This window comes from Phalaenopsis equestris, unplaced genomic scaffold, assembly GCF_001263595.1.
Source record: "Phalaenopsis equestris unplaced genomic scaffold, ASM126359v1 Scaffold000288, whole genome shotgun sequence".
In the NCBI taxonomy this organism is placed as follows: Eukaryota; Viridiplantae; Streptophyta; class Magnoliopsida; order Asparagales; family Orchidaceae; genus Phalaenopsis; species Phalaenopsis equestris.
The window spans coordinates 458,653-484,156 of NW_018164730.1; the positions used below are offsets into that span (position 1 = coordinate 458,653).

Consider the following 25,504-nt stretch of genomic DNA (forward strand, 5'->3'; position numbering starts at 1 on the left):
TATATATATATATATTTGCGATAGATCCATGATTATTTATCCATCATCATGGGTTATCTATTCTAAAGAAGATGCACAGCAATAATAATAATTTTTATTTAAAATTTTTTAGGATATAATATTCTATTGATTCATGATTTAAAAAACACAATTAAAAATGATAATTTTATGACCTTAATTGGGGAATAATAAGAGCAGTCAAGAGAAAAACCATCTTTGAAGCAAATAATAAGGCGGCCGTATTATCGACTTAATTCTGGTGGAAAAGTGTCCGCCAAGAAAAAAAATTGTTGGAAAGACATTTCCGATTGAATATTTTCATTGCTAAATATTTGTTGGCATCACTTTTTGATGTTAGATGTGTAGGGTGTTCACTTGAATGACACATGACTATTTGTTTTCATTCATAGTTTCTCGTAGCTCGAGATATATATTAAGACTTATTTGTAAGAGTTTTTGATATGGAACTAGGGTTGGAATTGTTATAGCCTTATTCAGGAAAGTTCACCGTTGGTTAACATCAATTTTGATATGAGACATGTCTATTGTCTATTTGAATGTTTAAGGGTCATGCTCCATTCATTTGGAGCATCCATGGCCGAAGGAATTCATAAAACAGTTTAGCATGTTTTAAGCGTGATGTTATGGTTTGGATCGATACGCCCGTACCATAAGCCTGACACACTCATCGACATCAATTTCTTATGTTTCTAATGTTTGAGGATCATATTTCATCTATTTGTGGCCTCCCAAGGTCCACAAGATCTATAAAAGACATCCATGCTCATGCATGTCCATGCACCCGCGCACACGTTACTATCCTGGTGCAGCAAAGAAAATGAAAAAAGTTGACTTTTCATACGAATCAAGTGCGGCGAACCATTAGCAACTTAATCAAGCATACATGTCGTATCAGTTGTATCAAGAAGAGAGTTCTAGGTATCGATCCCATAGGGAGCGAGATAAATCCAAAAAGAAGAAGTGTTTGTTTACTATCAATGATCCTAGTCTGATGTTTCAATTTGTAGACACTAAGGCAATTTTTCTATCCTATTTCAACTTAAAAACAAATCTATTCTAATAAGCCAAACTAAGATTTTAAGAAATTAAAGTTATGAGAAGTTTCCCCCTTGAATTGATCTAGTGGAGAATAGAATTGAAATTGTGATTAAAATTTAGTGTCAAACATGAGCTATCCTTTTCCTTCACCCTTACCGAAAGCCTAGAAAAATTTAACTGTCAAAAGTTTCGTTCCCTAAATCCCTTGATCAACCCAATTGAATAAAATCTATCCTAACATTAGCATAAACTTAAAGGCAATATTTTTATTCCAATGAGTTTATATGGAACCTTTTTCGTTCCACTACGTATCCTTCTGAATCTCAATGTTCAAAAAAAATTTTAACATTCCTACTGACCAGACAAAAAGTAAAAGAAGCAAATGAGTTACTTCAACACTATAAAGACAACTCACATGTGAATAATATGGATAGTTTCAATTCTATCCTACCGCCATTCAAATCAAGGAACAAATTAAATAATCTACTCACACTTCATTATAAAAACCATCACATTAAAATTGGAATTAAACATAGATATCATACATCAAGTTTTCATAGCAATTCAAATGAAAATTCAAACTTCAGATGTACTTATCTTCTTCTTTTAAAAAGCAAGATGGAAGAAATGTATACAACCAGAGAATACATCCTTTAATCCTCTCTAATCTCTTCTTCCTTCATTTTAAAACTCCTTTCAAGACTCTTTGTTCTTCCTCTTCAATCTTTAACACTTCAAAATGATAGGAAAAACCTCCTCTTCTTCATATCCAACATTTTTATATTTCTCCCAGTGATGATTCGTGTATGAAAAGTAGAAAACTGTCAGATCGCATGAACTAATTCCTATGATCTTAGGAGTTGGTCGCTGGCGGCTAGGTGTGGTAGTCACAGTGCCTACTTTCCACCTTCTCAGGATGAATTTCTGACCAATAGCTTTTTCAGACACCTAGGCGTTGCTTCCCGATGCTTAGGGACTGGTCTATAGCGCCTACTTTCTACAACCTGACATCTAGGTGCTGCTCCATCGCTTAGTGATTTTCTCGGTTTCCTTGAGCTCTGATGACTCCCCTCTTCTTAATCTTGCAAAGCACAACATGAATATCTTGCAAAACGTGTAAAATTAACATAAAAATGATTGAAAATAAAACATAAATAAGCATATTTTCCTTACACATAAAAATCCCCTAAACTTAAACATCGTTTGCTCTCTAGTGATTTTAAAATCTTAAATTAATTTATTGCATCATAGCTATAGTGGTAGGTAGTGATTAGAGATCTAATGCTTACTAAGTAAAGGATGATAATATATAAATAACAGTAAACATGTGTCTTTTTCAAAGTGAACTTTCAAAGCTCGCCCCCAATATCTTGACCTCAAAAATAGTGATCTAAATCTATGTACTCATCCAATGACAATTATATGAATCTTAGCTACTATGACATTGATATAAACTATAAAATTCAATTATCTTTTCAATTAAATCAGTTTGTTCCAGTTCTCATTTATATGAGTACAAATTTTATTACTTAAGTTAGATAAGTTATGGTCCTTCAAATTTCAGAAGAGGAATTGAAATCGATTTTAATTAAAGCTTCGCCTCAATTTTCTCCACAACAGCTCTTGCAAATTTCTTTTTAACTCTTTTTAGTATGAATATTTTTATAAATATTTTCCTCTTTTTTAATTTCACTTTATTTTTTCTCTTTACTGGGGATTACTATATCTGGTTTAGCTCTTATAATGATTTTAAGTCCCAACCATTCTTCACAATTTCAATTTTTATGGCCACCCTAATATAATTCAAAAGTTTATAAGGTGTGAAATGATAGCATAAAATACTTCTTTTTTAATTAAATAGTGACTGTATTTTGTAGGATTGAATTATTTGTTTATAAGTAAATTTTGAGATACTTTATGGGCAAATCAACACATGAATATTTACCCAAACTTGTTAATTGACAACATCACAAATAAAATAGGTAACATACATGCTTACATATACATAACAATAAGCAAAGAAAAAAAAAAAACTACAATATACAACATGTCAAGTGTGAAGTTTACAATGTGTAGCTATACAAATATTAGGAATATCATAATCACATTGACACAATCTTCACCTGAAAATTACAATATTAAACTAATGATGAAAATGGTCATCAAAACTAATCATATAGCATCTCCATAACACAAGAAAATAACAATATAAAATAATATCCTTAAGACCAGTCTAACCACAATAAAAAACAATACATAAAAAACAAAAAACAATCTGCAGAATCCATGGCACAAAAAAGAAAATCAATAAAATCAAGGCTACTTCTAATAACGCATCAAAACTCTGTGAAAGGCATGTAACTCTCAAGATTTAAACAAGAAAAAATATACATGATAATGCAATAAAATAAGGTAAGGGACATTGGGTAATCTCCCAATAAGCATTTATTTTAATGTTCTCAACCTGACCAATCTCACATAAACATAATAAAGCAATATATCATGCAATCACACCACAAGATAATGCTTGAGCAACCTCCCAAGTATCACTTGGTTTAATGTCCTCAGCCAGACCAAGACCGTGAAAGTTTTGATTCAGCCTAAAGTATTCTCCATGATCAAATCATCTTATTAATAATCCCTAACTCATTGTTCCAATTTTTCTGCATGATCAAATTAGTTTAATGCTCCTCCAACATGACTGGCCACACATAAGATTTTTACATAGGTGGCTGTCTAGAATGCTTATGACGATAAAGCCTTTCCGAACCATACGGAGTATATGTATTTTGCGAAGCTATTCGACTTTGTAGCTAGACCCTCCTTTATTATTCACTCTAGAGGCAATCTCATTTTTTTTCTCAGTGTGTATAGGTCCCAAATCCTATGAATTCCACCTTTACAAGGTCAAAGGGATTAGAGGTTTCTTTTCCATGAATTTTTGGCAACTGAGATTCTTTGGAAAATGCAACAGATGGGTTGCAGACAATGAATCTCAGGTAAGGTTTAGTCGACTACCTTCACAACTAAGTAGACCTGAAGTCATAATAACTTGTGATGACAGATCCAAGGAGTCCCAACTTAGCTATCTTTACTCGCTTAGAACTTTCTTAGCTTTCTTCAGTAAACCCTCTTTTGAGCCTAATCATCCTTTTGATATATCATCGTTGTCATCTATTGGGTGGTGGGATAATACATTCAAAGAATAATATATTACATCCAAGGATAGAAATATTATCTCAGAATAGACCTAATCATCCGAATGAGATGATCTTTGTAGGTCCGCGAAACCAAAATTTTTCTCACAATTGTAATACAAGATTTAATTATGGGAAACTCGTTTCCTACAAGGGTAAACCCTCATAATTAATTACATCTCTAGTATCATAGAACCTAAAGAAAAATTTTGATTAATACAAAAAATCAAATTGTTCAAGATTAAGTGCATATAACACATAATATTTAAGAAAATAAAAACATAACAGTGTGTAATAAACATAAAACACATAAGTATGAAATAGACATATAGATGAAACTGTAAAGTGCAAGGTACAACTACTAAAACCGAAAACACGAAACTATGCAATAAATTGAAATAGAAAATTCAATTAAAGGTATAATAAACTTACTTATCCTACTCAACATCATCTGAAGAGTGACTGGAGAATGTAGTCATGATGTCTTCTTCAAACACATCGTCAGAGTCATACTGATCCCAAGATTAATTTCTTCGTATTTGCCACTAGTAATCTTTAGATTGAGATCTTGATTGCATCAAGTGAAAAATAGAAACCTATCATTTCAGTGTTGGCATCAATTTTTGGATGTCATAGGTGTAAGTTATCCACCTGCGATCGATGAAAATTAGTTATCGCGTCACATGATTTTGGCTTGAATTGGCCCGATCACTTGACGAAGTGATCCCAAATGAAAATGACTCCTTTGAATGACTCCGAACGATGAAACGGACTACATGAGTGCGTCCAGAATGTCGATTTCACTTACGGGGCATCATTTCGCTACGGTTTCACGAGTGGGGTAAAAATGTGTGAATTATCGTTTTGGACACAATCGTTGAAAAAGTGGCTCAAACGATCCCGAATGAAGAAACAGACTGCGTCAATACGTCCGGAAGGACACCCACTTCGCCGCGAGGATGTGTACGGGTGAAGAATACACGGAGGATAATTATAATAATATAATAATAATTACTATTATAATATAATATAATATATATTATTATTATATATAAAACCTTATCTCTCCCTCTATCTCACGCAGAGAATCGCTCCTCTTCGACCTACCGCGACCCCCCTCCTCTCAGCCTTTCGAACCGCACCCGCCGCCGATCTCTTCATCTCCGGCGAAGATCGCCGGCGTACTCTTCCAGCCGCCGGCCGCGGCTCTCTCTCTCTTTCTTCTTCTTCTCCTTCTTTTTTTTTTCTCTGCTTATTCTTCTTTTTCTTTTCCTCCTCCTCCTCTTCTTCTTCTTCTTTTATTTCTTCTTCTTCTTCTTCTTCTTCTTCTCCTTATTTTTCTTCTTTTTCTTTCATTTCTTCTTCTCTTCCTAATTTTTCTTCTTTTCCTAATTTTTCTTCTTCTCCTCCTAATTCTTCTTCTTTTTCTTCCATTTTTTTTTCTCCTAATTTCTTCTTTTTCTTCTCTTTTTTCTTCCTCTTCTTCTTCTTCTTTTTTCTCAGCCAACCCCGCCAACCTTGTCATTTTACTTTTCCAGCGGTCGGCCACTTCGCCTGAGCACTTCGACGTCGTCAGACAGCGAGTGTCACCGCTGTTCGAGAAGACGCGTGCGTCTTTTACCTCGTGGGTTCGTTCCCCTCCTTTGCCGTCATCGAGCAACCTCCCTCGCGAAGTTATATTTTGGTTATACTTTTATATGCCAAAATTATTAATTTTGGATATTTTGCACTCACTGATTCCTATTTCTTATTCTTTGCGTTGCATGATTCATTGTGGGATGCACTGGAGCACGGACTGGACGTCGACGACTTGGAGCAAATAAAGAGAACGCGCCTGCAACCTTCGCGGTGTTGAGATCCCCTAAACTTCTAGCTAGCCTTAGGTTTAGTGGTGTCTAGGCGTGTGGGTTCGATCGCCCACACGGGGTGCGTGCCCACACGGGATACGGGCGTCGGCATGGGTCGACGCGTCAACGTACCTATGTGATTGATCGTCAATTTTATAGAGCTAGCCTTTAGGTTAGGACTTTCTGTGCGTAACCAAACGCCTTCCACAGAGCCAAGTGTCTCCCATTTGTTGTGAGCCTTAGCACAAGTCCCGATGGGTTGGAGTCCCTCACTCCCCTTGTTTTAGGTTTCCCCAGCTTTACTTGGAGAAGCTAGGAGGTCGAACTTGACAAAGCGAGAGAAGCTTTGTAGCTGGCTCGCTTTGCAAAGTCCGGAGGAGTTCACGAAATGGGAAAAGCTTTGTAGCTAGCACATTTCGCGATGCCGTGGAGAGTTTTCCCTTCAGAGATCCGGGGAGAAAACTCTCAACATTCTCTCACCAAAACAAGAGGCGGCGGTGCCGCATATCCAATGGTCTAAACCTTAGGTTTTCTGTGTGAGGTCGTTAGTACGAACGTGGCTCGCTATCATATGTGGTCATTTGCACCTCATTGTTTGCATATGCTTGACTTGCATGTTACATATTGTATGACATATATCGCATTTGCACTTGCACTGTGCACCTTGCATTTGCACTTGCACTTTTGTAGCTTGCATTTATACATTGCACTTGCACTTGCACTTTGTATCTTGCATTTGCACTTGCACCGACACCACTTGTGCCTTGAACGGTCGTCACTATGATATGCCTACCTCTGGGTCACTACCTTACCGGTATACCCTCTTTTCGGGCCGCTGCCGCCACGACATGCCCATTCCTTCAGGTCACTGCCTTACCGATATACCCTTTTTTCGGGCTACTGCCGCCACGACATGCCCACCTTCGGGTCACTGTCTTATCGGCATACCCTCTTTTCGGGCCCTTGCCACTACGACATGCCAATTTCTACGAGTCACTACCTTCATGGCATACTCTTTGTCACTACTTATATGTTTGATTTTCCTGCATTAGCATTTGCATTTGCATTTTTACATGGATAGCGAGCCAGGTTTGTTAGGAGAGTGACCCCGTGTTGGCCGCGATGCCTTAACTACTTGCTGGGTTGATCCCAGTGGGCAATACGAGTTAAGTCATCGGGATTGACATGAGTATGACTGTGCTAAAGATCTAATAGATCTAACTCGTATCATCATTCTTCGTGACACCCTTTAGATCCTTTGGATCTTTAGGACGCGGCCGGTATGACGACCCCGTCAAAGTCATATTTTACCTAGACTTACCCCTCACTTAGATACTAGATTGATGCACTTTTTCGTTAGATGGTGTGTCAGGCTAGGATTTAGGGTGCTAGATAGTTTTTTTGATGCATGGCTATTGTTCTCTGTTGGATTGGTTACCCTAACCAGGTATCTTTCTTTTGCATTATGCTTGTGGTGTGTCTGCATGTTGCATATGTGTGGTAGTGTGTTAGGACGTTCTTCTGCAGGGAGCCATTTCTATTTTTATACACACACATGTACCGCTATGGGGGGATCAAGTAATGATTTATGACCATTTTGCTTGCAGGTGCTATTAGCTCCCCCCACTTTTAAGGCATGGCTCATGATACGTTATGTGCATGTGATTTTCTCATTGACATTTGTTTCCATGCAGGATTGTGTCTTTTTCTTTTCTATATGTATTTTTTTTTAGAGTCTAGGAGAGTCTTGTAGCAGAAATAAGATATGGGCATGAGTTCTTGGTCGTTAGCACGGGAACCACGTGGAGGGGACCAGGAGCAGATGCTCGTGCCCCGTATCTTAATTCTGCATTTTATATTGATGTATAGAATTAAGACCGGGCATGTATATGTGTAGTCCGACCGCCCTTTTCTTTTCTGGGATATGTTGCAGACCAAGGGGCACCGGCCTGTTTATTATTTTGGTTTGACTTGCTTTGCTTTACCTTTTGCATCATGTTGCATGTCTGCACTTACATGTATTTTCTTTATTTCTTTCTGTGTTTTATCTGAGATTTACGATACAACATAGGCTCATTAAGGACCCTAAAATTTTAATTTTCTACAAAATCTTAATAAAAATATTCAAGATAATTAAAATTTAGGATTAAAATATTCAGGATCTAAGAATTGGAACTTTTACTTTGCTGCATATATTAACAGGGCCTCCACAATATTTAGGATCTCTCTAGATAATTGCATTCATGTTTTGCATGTCCCGAGGAGGAGTCCCCGTACTTTTCCAACCTGACTGGCCCAACATACCTTCATATAGGTGGTTGTCTAGTGCGCCTAGGGTGTTAGAAGGCTTCCCGACCCAAAAGGGGTGTAAGTCCTTTTGTTTGGAGTGTTTCCAGCTTTATAGTTGAACCTCCGCTTTCTCTTCTTTTCAGAGGCATCCTTGCCATTTCGACAGATATAAGTCCCACCTCTTGTAGCTCCAGCTTGTAGTCATAGGATAAAGTTTTCTTCATTTGACCTTAGGGCTACTGATGTTCCCGTGGATGATGCAATTCACAGATTGTTGATCGGGGGTTTCAGGACGTGTTGGGTCGACTACCTTCACGACCAGGTAGACTTAGGGTCCTAGTAGTTGTGTATGACGGGTCCGTGGTACCCCGACTCAGTTACCTCTACCTTTTAGGATCACTCTACCTTCCTTTTTGTTAAGCCCCTTTGAGCCCTGCCGCTCCTTGACCTCGTTGATATCCCCTTGACGACCCGATGTCCATGAGCTGGTTATTTCGTGAGCCCCATGTGCTGATAAGCCGCTATCCATTCCGGATGTGAGAGACTCATTCTCTGCCCGATTGTTTAGCGCGAGCTTTGAAGCATTGGGATTGTTCCCACACGGAATAACCTTTCTTTGGTTGCCTATACCCCAGGTTTATAATAATATGAAGCGAAAATCCTTTTATCGAAAGTATTCTTGGGTATCCCCCAAGATGTAATTAACTAGTAGGAACACGTTCCTCTGGGAGTGCTCTTGACCCCAGAACAGGTACATACACCTGACTCTCTGGTTATGGGTAGTCTATGTAGATACTTCTTTCGCGGATATTGGTTTAAGGTGTTTAAATTGTCTCCGCCCGATCTTGTTTGGGCGGACATTCTTAACATATCCTTGCGAGGTTTATCGCACGTAGACTCTCCACGTTTTACTTTTTCTCTTGTTTGTCTCTTTGTCGTATGTCCCTTCGTATTCGATTCCTCTCCTCTTCAAATCATTTTTATGGTTCGGGAGAGAGATTTATTCAAATGGGGGAAGTATACGACGATCGACAAGCTGACGACTCCTTTTAAAATAAAAAAAAAGAGAAAAATAAACGGAAAACATTCAGTTTCTTGATGGGTGGCTTCAATGTTATTTTGAATATAAATGGTGGCTCTTGGTTTACTTGAAATGACAACTACCCAATCAACGTTATCTCTTGCTCTATGTGAATATCGAATATAATAAACTTGACTCGCCTTTCGGGTTAGAATGAAAGAATCAAATTTAACATACTTTTTGTTCACTTTCACTTCTATGATATTATATAATTGGTTTATCGTTTTTCTACGATTAGGAGCATGATCTAACTAAATACATTTCCTACAATAAAACCTAGATAAGATAGTTCAACAACTTCTTCCAGAATCCCATGATAGTCTTTTCCGTCGTCTAACTTATAGTTTACTTCAACACAAATGCTGGAATTAAAAACTTTTTTTCCTTCGAACCATAATCTTGTATGAAACTTGTAACTATTTAAATCATAAATTTGTCAGATTTTCACGATATGCATAGACCCCCAAATAAGATTTTTCAACCTCTGATCTATCACTCTATTTCTTCAATCATGAATCTATTAAAATATACATGAGAAATCTTGTGTTAATGAAAAGCCTTGTGACACATCAAGAATGAATATGTCAAATTTAACCCACATGCGTTGTATGCTACTGGGAGAAGTTATTCTTGATCTCCCTACTTGTGTCATCATCTTCAACTAAATTTAACGAATCCATGAATAAACTATTCACACATTGAAATATCATTGAAATAGTTAATCATGACCCCTTTTCAAATAAATGAGTTAAAATTTATAATGAAAAAAATCTTACTCAATAAAGGTTGTACTTCGTGTAATTAAGAAAAACATAAAGCGTCGCTGCTCAAAGTTCCTTATCATTAAGGTAACGTGATGTGCACCTTCATGTTGCTTCTCTTACTGAAAAACAGAAAGGGTCAATGGTGACACCAAGCCAAAGACTTGTGGACTCTTCTTCACTGAAATAGTAAGAGCTAAATATCGTTGTCCCTTGCAATAAATATGCTTCACACATCGATCCCTTTGGTGGGGCCTTATTCTTCACAGTTCTTTTCTATTTATTCAAAAATCCAAAAAATATTGTTGCTCAGTATAAATTACTAATATTTTGTATAAATGATTGACTAATTATCTAGTCTTAATGTAATTACATCACAAGCGGATACATCCAGCGGTACTGTACTAGACCTCCATTTAATGCCTCGTGGTTACAGGGAGATGCTCCATTGAGTCAAAGAAACTAAGTGAAAATATTCTCTCAAGTTTGCAATTTATTACAGGAATTTTTTCTTCTAGCTGGTTTGTGCAATCAAGCTTCGAATAGGTTGTACATAGTTTCTTGAAAAATACTATGATTTCAATTAATGGATTAAGGACTGCTTTCGTCAAATAGCCAAATACAATTGGCATCAAACTTTGTAGATAAATATGACAGTTGTGACTCTTCATTCCAAAAATTTTTCTACCACCAACATCAACACAACAGCTCAAATTCAAAGCATACCCACTCCATTTTTTTTTAATTTTTGGAGTAACTCACAAATTGTTCTTTGTTGGGACAAAGTGAGGGAATATTTTGCTTTAGGCTTTACGAGCTTGCCGACAGTAGTTTCTTGGATCTCCAACTCTTGACTTTTGCATATTTCCTTTAAATTAAGTCTATTATTCACATTATCCTTTGTTTTTATGTTAACATCCATCACAATGTTAAAAATATTATCAAAGAATTTTTTTTCTCTGTGCATAACATCTAGATTGTGTCTGATCATGATATCCTTAAAAAAAGATAGATCCCAAAACATTGACTTCTTTGTCCAATTATAAGTAACACCAAATCTGGGTAGATGATGTGAAGATAGGCCATAACATGCAGTCATTTTTTTAATGTCACTAACATTTTGTATTATATCTTCCCGAGATATTCTTGGAGATGATAAGAATTTCTCAATTATGTTTTTTCTAAATGCATTCTTATTCCTCCTGAAAGGATGTTCAACATCTAGAAACATATAGTGACATTCAAACCATGTCTTCCTGCAATGTTGAAGCATAAATGCTTTGGATGAATTCATGCAAAATCAGCAGACTAAATTTCTTGCAGTGCTCCACCTAGATAACATTTCATATGCAAAAAAATCACTTATGGTCTACATTAATGTTGCTTTCATTAGGAAATTGTTTCTCTGATACGTCATACGTCATGAAACCTATTTTTCAAAGAATCTATAGCTCATTTATCAATGAATACAAATATACATGAATCCTTCTTTAGGGCTACTTGGACCAATGTATAATCAGTGTCAGGTAGAAGAAATGGGTTGTCATGCACATCTCAGGTAACATATTGTATGATGTAACAATCACTGGCAGAGAAAAGTAGGTCAATACAGTCTGACCATACGATGTGTAGCCATCAAAGCATAAAACTAGACCTTACATGCCTTCGCAACAAACTCAGGATATGAGCTATCAAAATATTTTCACGCCTCCCCATCGACTGGATGCCTCATTGAGTTGTTTTCTCCTGATCTGCTCTAATGCTACGTCATAATTGGAGCAATAAACATAGAATCATATAGCCTATATATATGTGGAATAAGTGATAGATAAAAGAGCTGCTTGAATGGAACCTCCCTCTGCCTTTTAATTTTTTTGCTTTGAGGTTTGAATCTAGGAGAATTACAAAATCTACATTTTTTATTGCGATGTTATTGTAATATAACATATATTCGTTATACAACAATCAATCATCTCTACATTAAGGCCTAACATGAAGACTAACTTTTTTGTGTTGTATAAATTTTCAGGGGCTAAATTTTCAGGTGGATTGCTCCCTTTCAACAGGCATGCGAACTGATTGAAACACTCTCGAGGCACGTTGTACTCCGTTTTGATTTTCAGCATTCTAAAGCTACAAATAAGTCAGAATAAAATGTGCAACCATCCCATAGTGGCCTTTGAGTAGCATTCAATAAATCTTAAAACATCTAAGCCTCGGGATTCAGTGTCTCTTCCTGCTACACTTGGCTTGCATAATGATGTCTTGTTCCATTAAAGATCATTTCCTCAAATCTACTTGAGTCAAATCTAGGTGGAGGATCATAACTCGTTGAAGGAGCGGAGTTAAATGTTGTGGGTTCAATCTCCCAATGTGAAGTCCAAATCGAGTAATTTGACTGAAATTCCTTGCAGTATAGATCATATTTAACTTTGTCAGATGTTATGTGTGTTCAATTTCTGTGTTTTTGACTATGGACACTGAAACCTACCCTCAGATAGGTAAACCAACAGTTAAGAAGCAGTTGCCAAAAATTCCTTGAGGTCATTCAAGGACTCTTAGGTGATCCCTTTTCTATCCAAATAAAGTTTGTTGTACATTCACAATTTAGATGTACGATTACCCATGTGTACCTTCAAACATGAGAATAATAAACACATTATAAAATTTATTCGGTTGAATACATAGTATTTACTTATTTAGTAGATCTACTAGTCGATTGGTAACAAAAGGTGATGAAATATGACAATAATCAATGCATTTTAAAAGGAGTGAATGTTTTAGCTAGCTTTGAAGTTAGAACGTTAGCAACCTGCTAAGACTGTTAGGGCTGTTAAGACCGATTATTGAAGACTAGTTATCCATATTTTTCTCTAATTTTGGTTGTCACTATAACTGCAACAACTGTTTCATGAGTATATCTTTTTCACATTTTCTCTACAAGTGTAAAGTCACTTATCTACCTGTGTACTCTCGTGTCAACAACTTTTACTAGACAACTTTCACATGATGTGTTAAGAGTCTAGTTAAAAGTTGTGAGGATGAGAATGCTGAGGTTTATGATTGACTCTTCACTTAGAGACAAAATATAATAGAAATATATATGTGTGAAGGCTAACATTGCTACAATGACATACAATATTAGAGTGATTCATCCAGATGGATTCACAATGTTTGACTAATAATAGTCTTAGACGAAACCAACATTACTAAAATGTCAAACGCTCCGACTTGTAGCAGATCTAATTTTTAGATCCAATATCATCTATCACCAAAGCTACACCAACTTTGCACGAATTTATTTGTTTCACATTTTATTTTTCAAATAGAAAGTCAATCATAGCACTAAGCATACTCTTCATCGCAAACCCCATACGTTATCGACTACACACCTGAAAATATGTTCTTAGAAAGAGATATTTCATATGATGTACGAGTTTTCATTGTATTCTTCATTGCGAACTCTAATTTCCCCAATCAGAATGAAAAATCACATTGAAATCTAAGTTGTCAATTCCAAAAAGGAATTTCATTTCAAAATCTAATTTGCAATGCTAAAATGGGAATTACAGCAATGAAATTTAAATTTTGATGTGAATTTTCATCTTGAAATTGACAAATTACATTTCAAAGTGAATCTCCATAATCGACATATTTAAAATTATTCTAATGCATAACACATTGACATACAATAGGTAGAACTAAATTGAAGATATGAAACAGAACATAAATCTAGAAATTCATTAACCATAAAAAACCTCCTAAACCGGTTTCGTATCTGATTAATTCACCAAAGGAGAAAAAAACCATCCATAATGCAACTTTTTTTTAATCTAATTCTATATATTGCTCCCATAAATTTCATGCTACTTAATCTTTTTTCAGTTTCAGAACCTAAAGTTCTTGCCCTCAAAGGTTTGTCCGAACTGCCAGTTTGAAGGAACAACATGCCACGAGGTGGAGCGGCGACCATCACCGGCGGTGACTCTGAAAGACAGAAATTGGCCGACGAGATTAGCATTGGTCTCCCAGTATTGCCCCCAGTTATGCCTCAATGTCCTCCACGGACGCCGTTGCGCTTTCACCTCAACATGCCGGACATCACCTGCTCCGCCCACATTCCACACCAGTATCATGTTGAAGTATGGGTTTCCCGTCATGGTGAACCTCATTCCTCCTCGCTTCTTGCATGGAACCCTAAACATACACATATCCCTAAATGAATCATGTACATCTAACTCACTCGACAGTTATAATGACACCAAACTTTGGCGAAAGAAGAGTCACCTTCGGTAAGACACAGGAACAATGCCCGCTTTGTATTGTGCAATATGGAGAAAAGCCGGCAGGGTGAGATCAAAGTGGGGGCGGGGTGTGTTGCACCAACCGCCGTTGTTGCTGGGGAGGTTGTAGTTTGGCGGGCAGTAATTGGTGGCGGTGATGAAGATGGAAGGCCTGCCCGGGTTGCACCACTTGGGATCATCCACGCATTTTATCTCAAAACAAGCGCCGCACGACAGCCCATCGTTGAACAGTGCGGTGCTCAATGCCGCCGTCTGTAAGCCGTAGCCTTGCGCTACGGTGTCGGAATACCCGCATGCGCCCCCTACATTTTTGTAATGCATATATATGAATTTCTAACAATACATTGCTTGCAATTTAATTAGAGAATTATACCATTTGATTAATTATTACCTCTTGTATCAGAACCATCCCTGCTTCCGTAGAATGTGGCGTGTGCTCGGGACCACGGGCCGGGCACAAACTTGCCATGGTAGCGGCGCTGTCGGTGGGGGTTCGGCAAAGTTCTCCGGAGGGAGCCGGGACCGCAGTGATGGTGGTGCTGGCCTGCAACTTCGCCGGAGATGTTTGTTGTCAGAAGCAACGAGAACAAAAGAAAGGAGGAGAAAGGAATGTGGAAAGCTCGGAAGGAATGCATCATGTTGCTGGTGATGAATGTAAATCCTTCATTGTATGGATGTATATATTTATAGTGGTGATGAATGGCTGAAAGCCATAATCAGCATTTGTAATGGAAGGCTGAGTTTTAGTTTCATTATTTTGGAGGAATGGAGGGAGTGTCTCTCAAACGGGTGGCTGTTTAAACGCCCTTGTAAGTGCATGGTTACTTTGGGTATGGCTATGTTTCTTCAATGGATATTATTTCATACCTTTTCTTTAATTTCTATTATTATTATTTTTTATTTAAAGGAAAATAATCAAGATTTATAGTATATTAGAGTGGTTATATTTTGATCAATTATAATATTTTTTAAAGTAAAATTATATTAATGAAATATTTCTTAAAATGATAATTCTAAGGGGTGGTTTAGTAAAAGTTTTAAGACAAGATTTAGGCCAAATTTAATTTAGTGCCGACTAAACAACAAAAAAAGGACAACTTTGAATCCTATTGACACCTTTGCTAGCTAACTCTCGTCGTAATTTTCATAATTTTTTTGGTGGCAAGGGCTTCATATAGAATAAGATGAGGAAGCCAAAAGAAGGTGAAGAGGAAATTATAATTTTAACATTTTAACTAATTTAATATTTATTACTAATTAAAAATATTAACTTAACTAATTAATGTTAATGATTTAATTTGATTTCTTATGTTTAATTATATTTATAAATTATTAATTAATTTTGATTGGAATATTATTTTATAACCAATTAGAATTACTAGTTAATGAGTAATTAGTTTGAAAGGATATAATATTTCATGGCCCTTAATTTTATATCCAACTTCTTTGTGCGCCAATCATGGCCCTTAATCATCTAATTGAATTAAATTTAGTGTCAATGATCTTTGTTCAGCATGTTTAAATGATAGTTTTTTGCATCAACTTAAGCCCAATATTTCAATCATATTATGTAAACTAGAGAGAATATTCACTTGATATATATATATTTTTTTATTCATTAGAGTACCTTCCAATAGATTTAACTACTTTATGAGACAAAAGTTGGTGGCCCAATTTAATATTAGTGGATGTACATAACTAAAAGATAGTTATCAATGCTTAATGTTATGCACACATTATATGTTTGACTACACTTAATTACTTATACAATTACAAATACTTAAATAAAGTTAAAGGAACTATAAAAATAAAACTCATTCTAAAGAGAGCTCCATTTGTGAAATATATTTGACTCGCGGGATCGTATGGTTTTGATCCTATTATTTTAAGCTATATGCAGAAAGTTAAAATGAGAATCAGCTTGAATCTCTTGATTGCTCAGATATAGTGTATCATGCCTCCCTAATTGCTCCATGAAATCTAAAATACAGATAATTCTGACTGTGAAGACATTTCACATACAATTTGACCTATTTGATATCATTGCTCAAAATTATAGAAACATAAAAGTAATTGTCTTTTGTAGCAAGTATACTTCACATATCAAGCCCTTGGGATGTGTTTTATTCTTAATAGTTTATTTTATTTTATTTTATTTAAAAATCTATGGCATAGAGTTATTTTTGATTAAATATGGTAGTAGTTTAGTGTGAAATAAAATGTAAGTCACGATTATATATACATCGAGAATACCACAACAGGAAAACTGTGAATTTGGAAAACTGTGAATTTGTGTCGAACGTATTTCCAACGCAAAATTAGTGGTCGATTAGTATCAGTTTAGCGTCACCGTGCGGTTCTACTTCCAGAAAATCAACTCAAAAAAGTAGTGTCGAGTGGTAGACGCATGGCTGACGCAATAGCATTGGATTAGCGTCAGATGTGGCCAACACTAATCTTGGATTAGCGTCAGATGTGGCCAACACTAATAAGATTAGTGTTGGCCATGGCAGATGCTAATGCTATAAAATAGCCATTCTGCGCACCGCAGCTCCACTTCGTGCTCATTTCCTTCTTTCGACTTTCGCTCGTCGCCTCCAAACTTCTCCGGCGATTTCGGGTCCTATTCTTCGCTCTGTCCAATATTAGCAATCTTCTTCCACCCCTCCACGCTTTGGTTTAACAAAAGTTTTCATCTTATTCTTTTTTACTTGCATGTGTTAGATCTAAAAATTCATAGGCTTTGCTCGAGCCTTTTTTTGTATTCCATTGCTAAGTATGCAATACATATGGATGTCATGATTTTCCCCAAGTTTAGTTATGAGATATATAAGTACATAAGAAATTTGTGCTATGTATGAAAATTTTAGTGTGTGATATGTAAATGCATAAGAAAGTTGTGGCATGTATGTAAATATGAAATTTGGGTGTGAGATATGTGAATGTGCATAGTGAGATATGTGAATGCATAGGAAATACTGTGCTATGTATGTAAATATGAAATTTAGGAGCGAGATTTGTAAATGGATAAGAAAATTGTGGTATGAATGTAAATATAAAATTTATGTGCGAGATATGAGAATGAATAAAAAAATTGTGGTGTGTAAATATGAAATTTAGGTGAAAGATATGTGAATGTATAAGCAATTTCATGATATGTAGGTAAATCTGAAGATTTATGAGTGAGGTATGTAAATACATAAGATGTTTGTACTATGTCTTTAGGGTTGAAAGTTTAGGTGTGAGATATGCAAATACATAACAAATTTTTGTTATGTATGTAAAGAGGAAAATTTAGGTGTGATGTGTAGGTGGACATCGCACATAAATTTGTGTTATTTATGTACATAAGAAAATTTATATTGATTCTCTGGATTTGTGGGCTATGAGTTTAAGGTATGATGTGCAGATGACCTAAGGTTTTAAGTAGGACGTGTAATGTGTAGGTGCCCTAATCTATAAAACAACATTTATGGTACAGATGAATATTCAAAGCGTTATATCGTGGATGTATAACAGATTATATCCAGGAAGAAAATGATTAATTGTTGAGTTTATGACCAATATTGAAGAGTTCATACATGTGGCATCGCAACTGTCTGTTTACCTCTCAGAAGGTAAGCTCTAATGCCTCTATGTGAAGCACAAGAATCAAGCGTACCTGACACCTAATGAAGTGAAGTTTGACCTATATCATAGGGGGTTGAAACTCGATTATTGGTATTTATCTGATACTATATACAGACCAAAGAGCTTGACAAAGAGTCATCCACTGAAGAGTTGCACGTCTTTACACATCAGCACGTGGGCATATAACAGTGGATATTCGACCACCCTCGTCGTTTCAATGTAAATTTAATTCTTTTAATATATCAATTAATGTTTAAAACATTAAGTAATATTTGAATATTTTTATGTTAGAGGAGTACAAATAGCTCCGAGAGAGACAGAGGGAGATGGCCAGCCAAATTTCACCGTCCGTTAACAATGGTAGCCAGTCTACCACTGTGCAATTTGATTATGAGTTGTGGATGCAGACAACGGGGAATAAGGGGAGAGTGTATGACCTCAGAGAAAAGAGGATGTTGTTTGAGGTCAAGCGTTCCCGAGCAACTTGTGGGTGACCCAAGCTCATTATAGGCTCAGCATGAGGAGCTTGTCAGGTGTGTGATTATAATGAAAAAAGAGCACCGATGGGTGCTTGAAGGCCAGCAACTCGTTGTAGATAGCCTAGCAGGTCTGACAGAGAGTTTGATCGCTAAAGCAAGCGGCACATGCGTCTGGTCGAGGAGGAGAAGCAGCCGAATGATGCTGAGAATGAAGATTATGTTCTTTTCTATGTTTGATGATGTTCCCTTCACATAGGAGCCTACTTTATATTTTTTTGATTTTTGTATTGTGTGAACTTTTAGTTTCTTGTGTTGTGAATTATGATCACTTTAATCGATTTATATTTAATATGATTTGGTATCATTATGTGTATGTTGGAGATTTATTTTAGGAGTTGTGATGATAGATAAATATCATATTATGTTGATTGTATTTGTTATGTGCATGTATATGGAAATCTAATCATTTCATTGCTTTTTTTATTACAAGTTAGCGTTAGAAAATTCCGACACTAAAACCTACAATCAACCAAATATACAAATTGTCGCTAAAACGACGCAATAATGTTGTACAAGGTTGACGCTAATTAGTGTCGGTAATGACAAACTCTAATTAACATTGGACATGTTTGACACTAATTTGCGTTGGCCCTATTTGACGTTATTGCTTCATTATGCCAGCGTCGCTTACATGTTTGATGGTAATTTTTGGTGCGGTTGTTTTTTATGCTAATGCAGGTGCAAATTAAAATCTAACACTTATGTTGGCACAAAATAAATTAGCGGCACATTTTAATGTTAGAAAAAAATGACGCTATTCCAACGCTAATCTGAATTAGAGTCGAAAATAACCGATTTGCGTTAGAAATTCCAACACTAATTAGGTTTTTTCCATCATGTACATACCTTTCAAAGGGATACATTCTATTGTACTGCACTGGAACCGCAATATAGCCTCATAACATAGTTGTATGGGCATATACTATATAGAGTTGAAGAAACTAAGAGGCAATATCCACTTGATCTTGCATTAATAAGATAATACTCGCATCAAGATTTCTCAACGAGTCAATGTTCATCATCCTTGCACACAATTCTCTAAAGAATATACTTATTTCGATCAATGAATCAAGCACTGACCTAGGCAGTACCTTACATGTAATATGTAGAAAGCATTGTAAAAATATATGACAGTTATGACTCTTCATGTCAAATATCTTCCTCATTCCCAAGTCAAAATAGTGGCTCAAATTTGAGACACATCCAATAGGAAACTTCAAAGATGCACCCACTCAAATATTTTTTTTTCCTGCTAATCTAATGCAAACAATATGTAGCTTTAGACTTTATTAATTTCCCTCGCATTTGTCTCTTAAGGTTTTAAGCCCCTCCTTTTGTAACACTCTCTTATTTTCATGATATCTTTTAATCTACCCTTAATATTCATCACAGTATTGAAGGTGTTATCAAAAAATTTATTCTCAATATGCATAACATCAAAATAATGTCTAATCATATTAGTCCTCCAGCATGGAAGATCCTAGAAAATACTCTGCTTCATTTAGTTATTTGTAACACGAAAATTAGGAAGATGAATTGAAGATAATTCTAGTCTCTCGGTGATCTTTAGTACTTCAGTAATCATATACAATAATTTAACTCTTGTTATCCTAAAGTGTGGATTTGATATTTCAACCGACTTTTTGAAAAATAAATCTTTGTTCTTTCTGAAGGGTGCTGAAGACCCAAAAATCTTCGATGACAATCGAACCAGGTATTTTTTTCCTTTTAAGCTTCAAAGTGAATGCCTTTGACATATCCATGCAGTAAAGACAAGTCAATTTCCTAGCTTTGCTCCAATCAGAGAGCATTTAATAAGTCAAGAAATCACTAATTGTCCATATAAGAGCAACTTTTAGCTGGAAATTCTGCTTCATAGCGATGTTATAAGTAAGCATACCCTTTTCTGATAATACTTGAAACTTGGCAATCATAGATTGTAGTTAGAAGTCAATTTTTTTGTTGAGCTACGTGGACCAAGTATGATTAACGTCAAAAATAAGAATGACATGGTCATGCAAATATCGGGGAAAATTATACAACATAATAATTATTGGCCAACATGAATATGGTGTTGCAACGTGATTGAATAGGGTGAACCCATTTGTAATAAGCCATATCTAACATTGTGTGCTTCAGTTGCAAAGTCTGGTTATTACAGTCAAAATGTATCCAGACTTCACCATGTGACAGATGACTTATTGAATTGGCACCACATATCAAGTACTATGTCATGTTATGTGAGGAGTTGTACACATAGAAGTGAACAGACTGTGAAGCCAGGGTATGAGCGAAAAATAAAATATACGCATGTATGGATTATTTTTCTGATTTTTTATCTTTTCGTTTGAATTTATCAGCATTGCAATTATCAACATTTCATCTCAACTATCATCATTCTTATAATATATCATGCAGTCATTAGCACATCAATTTATCTACTCAAATAATAACCTAACTTTGACACTATATGGTTCTGTACAGATCATCCAGAACTAAATTTTGTGTAGGGTTCGTCTCCTCCAATAATAATGCTAGTTGATTGAAGCATTCTCTAGGCATGTTAAAATCCTTAACACCTAAACTTCAATTTTTACATACATGTCATGAAAAGACCCATTTCACATTTTAAAAGTTAAAATGAGAATGAATTGAACAAATAGACTTACATTTCTCATAGTTTTCTGGTAGATGCGGAGCGGAATGATGAGAAACATGGGAGTTTTGATGATCTCTGTTAGCTGCATTACAGTCGTTGCCTTCCCAATTAGCTCGAATGGAGATTGTATCGCGAAGGTTCGTTCATGAAGGCAATGGTTTTGAGCGAAACCGGGAGGGGGAGGGAGACAAGCTAGGGGTGAGGGCTTCGACCGAGAGTGGGAGGGTCTGAGGTTTTCGAGGCGAAAGACACGAAGAAGAGAAATAAGATTAGACGCGTGGGACTTGAATTCCAGGGAATTTGCGTAAGATTTTAGTCAAATTTGCGTTGGACACTTTCGACCCAATTAAGTAAACACGAAAGACTTTTTATTCGCGGCGGCATTTTCGTTGTATTTGCGTCAGACATACCATGATGCTTTCAAGTAAAGTATTTGTCTAGAGCTATTAGTTGCAAACTCCGTCGCAAGTCTATCTTTTGCGATGAATTAGTGGACACAAAGTAGAAGTAAAGCCTAACTCAAATATTAGAATCCACTTTTTGCCACACTTCATATGCAAATCCAATGCTTAAATTTGCGCCGGAAAAATTCGATATTTGCGTCAGAAAAATCCAACACAAATATCAAATACTAATTACAACAGCTACTGTAGTGGACACTACATCAGTTTATGCTTAGCATGTGGCTAGTTATTATTTGTATTTATCAGAAATATAATTAAAGCATCTTAGCACCCACAAGCAAAAAAATATTTATATTTATTTGTATCTAATCTGATCATAATCCAACTTGTTGCACCAAATCACTCATGTCAAATAAGAAAAAGAAGTGCTTTTACATGAAAAAAAATGTAAAAAAAAAAAAGAAATATGGATGAATGTTATCACAAATTTAATTTTTTTTTTTTGTAAATACAATTTAAAATGGATGAAACGACAGAGCGAAGAGGAACAAATAAGGATTCGCGGAGTAAAACAAGCGAGTTTTTGCAAAATAGCAATCATAATTATAAGAAGATCTCCAAAGTTGTGATGTTAGACTTTCTAGCCTTATGATGTTATTACTTGTATCAATCTAAGGGTATGTTTGTGACAACTGCAACTTATTGAATAATAGCTGTGAATAATCTGATGTTCAAAAAGCTGTGGTGATTATTATAAATTTTTTTTTAAGTCAGACAACAGCTAGAAAGCTATCACCACATCTAGCCAGAAGTGGTGGGAAAACGCAGATTTCAATAGCAATTTTTTAAAAAAACTGATAGACAAAATAGCGGTGCGGTACTGCACCGTCGTCCCAAACGGACCCTTATTCAGAAGTTGAACTAAGAAGACAATATTATAGTACAGATTGGAACCACCAAATGGAGAGCACTTAATGCCAAGGGAAGTAAGAGAAGAAGTTCAGGGCAGATTCGAGAACAAGAGCTTATATTTGGTTCTATTTTCTTCAATCCAATTAGTAATCTGTTCATGATAAATGAAATTGTTAAGTTTTGATATGATCATAAACTAAACTTTCTAGTTTAGATTTATGATTCAATGAAGACTATCTCTTTCAAGTGGCAAGAAGTTTTGCTATATGAATTCATTGATTCTTCAATTCCCTTTAGATTTAATTGATCTAGTTAATGGTGGTAAATGAATCTCAATGTGCAATCTAATAATTTATTGAAGAGTCATTAGAGAGATGACCACAAAAAATTAAACATTTCTTGAGGAAAATAAAAATATATGAATTTAACAATTTATAATTTTAAAATATTTTGTTTTAAAATATACTTTTTGGAGCTTTACCTGCCCAAGACTCCATCGACCGCAACACGCCAACTTTCGGCCACCGCAGCCCACAGCCCGCCACCCCCGCCCTCTGCAGCTGAGACTCCATCGACCCACAGCACGCCAACACGCAACTGCAGCTGGCTTCTGTCAGCGGCCCCCACCTCCCGCTGCCCGCCGCCTCGTCACCAGCCACCCTCCCGCCCGCAGGTAATGTGTTATGCTGAGTGAAGCAAGGAAGACGATGTATACGGTAGGGGCGTTTAGCTTAATACTGAAGTGCAAGTGGATCCAACTGTTTTATAAAAAAATATAATTTTTTTTCATTAAAAAAAACTAAAAAGCACCCAACTAATCTTATTTTATATTTTTATTTTTAAAAACATATAAATCATTACAGTGTCCACATAATTTCTAAAAATAGAGAATAGAAAACAAAACAAAAGTAAAATGGACTAAAAATAAAAATAAATAAACTTATGTACCTCAAAGAAAAACAATAAATTAATTTTCAATTACACCCTCCCGCCCACAGGTAATGTGTTATGCTGAGTGAAGCAAGACAATGTATACGGTAGGGGCGTTATAGCTTAATACTGAAGTGCAGGTGGATCCAACCGTTTTATAAAAAAAATTATAGTTTTTTCTTAAAAAAAAACTAAAAGCACCCAACTAATCCTATTTTATATTTTTATTTTTAAAAAAACATATAAATCGTTCCAGTGTCGACATATTTTCTAAAAATAGAGAATAGAAAACAAAACAAAAGTAAAATGAACTAAAAATAAAAATAAATAAACTTACCTCAAAGAAAAACAATAAATTAATTTTCAATTACTTATTCAACACATGCACGTAATACACATAAACATCTATATGTGTATTATGAAAACGTAATAAGAAGCGTTGTTTTCGTATTATGTTTGTAATTATGAAAGTTCATAGTTAAATATTAAAGTTTTAGGTGCAATATACGTAAAAGCCCCTACAATTTATTACTTTTATGAAATTACAAGCAGGCAAAAATCTGTAGTTTTACAATAAGTTGAGATATTCTTAATGAGTTTGGTGGCAAACTATAAACCACCACATGGTTATGGTTTCAGGTAATACCATGCAATATCTTGTCAGCCTAGTCTGCTCAATGTTTTAGCTTGTTAGCCATTGAAAAACTTTTCCATCAGCCTTCAGGAATATCAATTTGAGTTCTTTTATATGACTTTTTTCTTAAGAAAGTTATTGTTTGCATGGTCCCGATGCATTCGGACTCCGTATATAATAATGATATGCATTGTTGTATGTATATTGTATAGCATCGTACAACAATAGTTTAAATAGAGCATGTACATAATATTCTCGCATTTCAATGAGGGATAGCAAAGCCGTCGAAAATGATTTCTCCCAACGTATATCATAATTTTTTTTTGCCTATTTTGGCCATAAAAAATAGCCACCAGTGTGTAGTGAATATTGAATATCTATTAAACGTATATTTGAGACAACCTTCTGTCTGCTTTAAGGATCCGTTTGAGGCAGTTTGTGTGTTTCAGAATAAGCTGTTTATCCTGAAATGTAGCCCGCGGGCCGGCCGCAGAGGTCGACCCGTGGCATGCGTTTAGTGTAAAAACTCAAACGCAGTTTCGGATAAGCTGGCAGAACGCGAGAACCAAACGGTACGGCGGCGTTTTGAAAACGCCGACCGCACTTATAAGCTGCCCCAAACAAACCCTAAGTTTATGACCGTCATTGCAATTCTGTTTGGAAAACAACTTCTGCCTTTAACAAAAAGAATTATTGTTTGCATTTTTGAAAAATATATATATTTAAAATTTCCACAAAAGCTTTATGAGAAGTCGTTTTCTCAATCACAACTTTATAAACACTTTTACAGCCACCCCAAATAAATGACTATTAAATGAAGGGTCAAAACATAAGTTCTTCACTATTTATTTATTTATTTATTTATTTTGAATTGTTGATTCCTTATAGCATTGACCCTTATAATATAGTAGTTATCTATGTATTTTATGTATCAATAAAACATATATTTATATCCCCATGACATAAACAATTAGAAGACTTCGCTTATTTATTAGATTTAATTGCATTATAAACGGATGAGGTTATCTCTAATAATAATTTACTATGAACATTTTACATAGTGCCATCTTAATCTATCTTATGTTTATTTTTAATATCACTATCATCTCTTCTTAAATTAATGTGTGTCACCACTAGAGGTGTTGGACATTCTGGGATGAAACAATCCCCTTCAACTTTACCTAGGCTCAGACTCAATTTAAATCTAAAACACACCACGAAATAGAATTGCATACATTCGAAGAAACCAGAATAAAAA

The 25,504-nt window shown here is 35.6% G+C and overlaps 1 protein-coding gene across 1 annotated transcript; it reads right to left on the bottom strand.

The window, feature by feature from the left end:
• Window positions 1–14,025: 14,025 nt before the first annotated feature.
• Window positions 14,026–15,177, bottom strand: LOC110025099 (expansin-A4-like). Its single transcript, XM_020725382.1, has 3 exons — window positions 14,930–15,177; window positions 14,522–14,840; window positions 14,026–14,431 (listed from the first exon to the last, which is right to left on the bottom strand). Exons 1-3 carry the CDS (start codon window positions 15,174–15,176, stop codon window positions 14,122–14,124), a joined length of 876 nt encoding a protein of 291 aa, XP_020581041.1. The 5' UTR covers window position 15,177; the 3' UTR covers window positions 14,026–14,121.
• Window positions 15,178–25,504: the final 10,327 nt, after the last annotated feature.

Bases quoted from the DNA above. Each gene is read 5' to 3' on its own strand.
- LOC110025099 (XM_020725382.1), bottom strand. From the start codon at position 15,176: ATGATGCATTCCTTCCGAGCTTTCCACATTCCTTTCTCCTCCTTTCTT. The intron at 14,841-14,929 runs GTAATAATTAAT...ACAAAAATGTAG, and splicing joins GGATGGTTCTGATACAAGAG to GGGGCGCATGCGGGTATTCC. The intron at 14,432-14,521 runs GTGACTCTTCTT...GTGTATGTTTAG, and splicing joins GTTCCTGTGTCTTACCGAAG to GGTTCCATGCAAGAAGCGAG.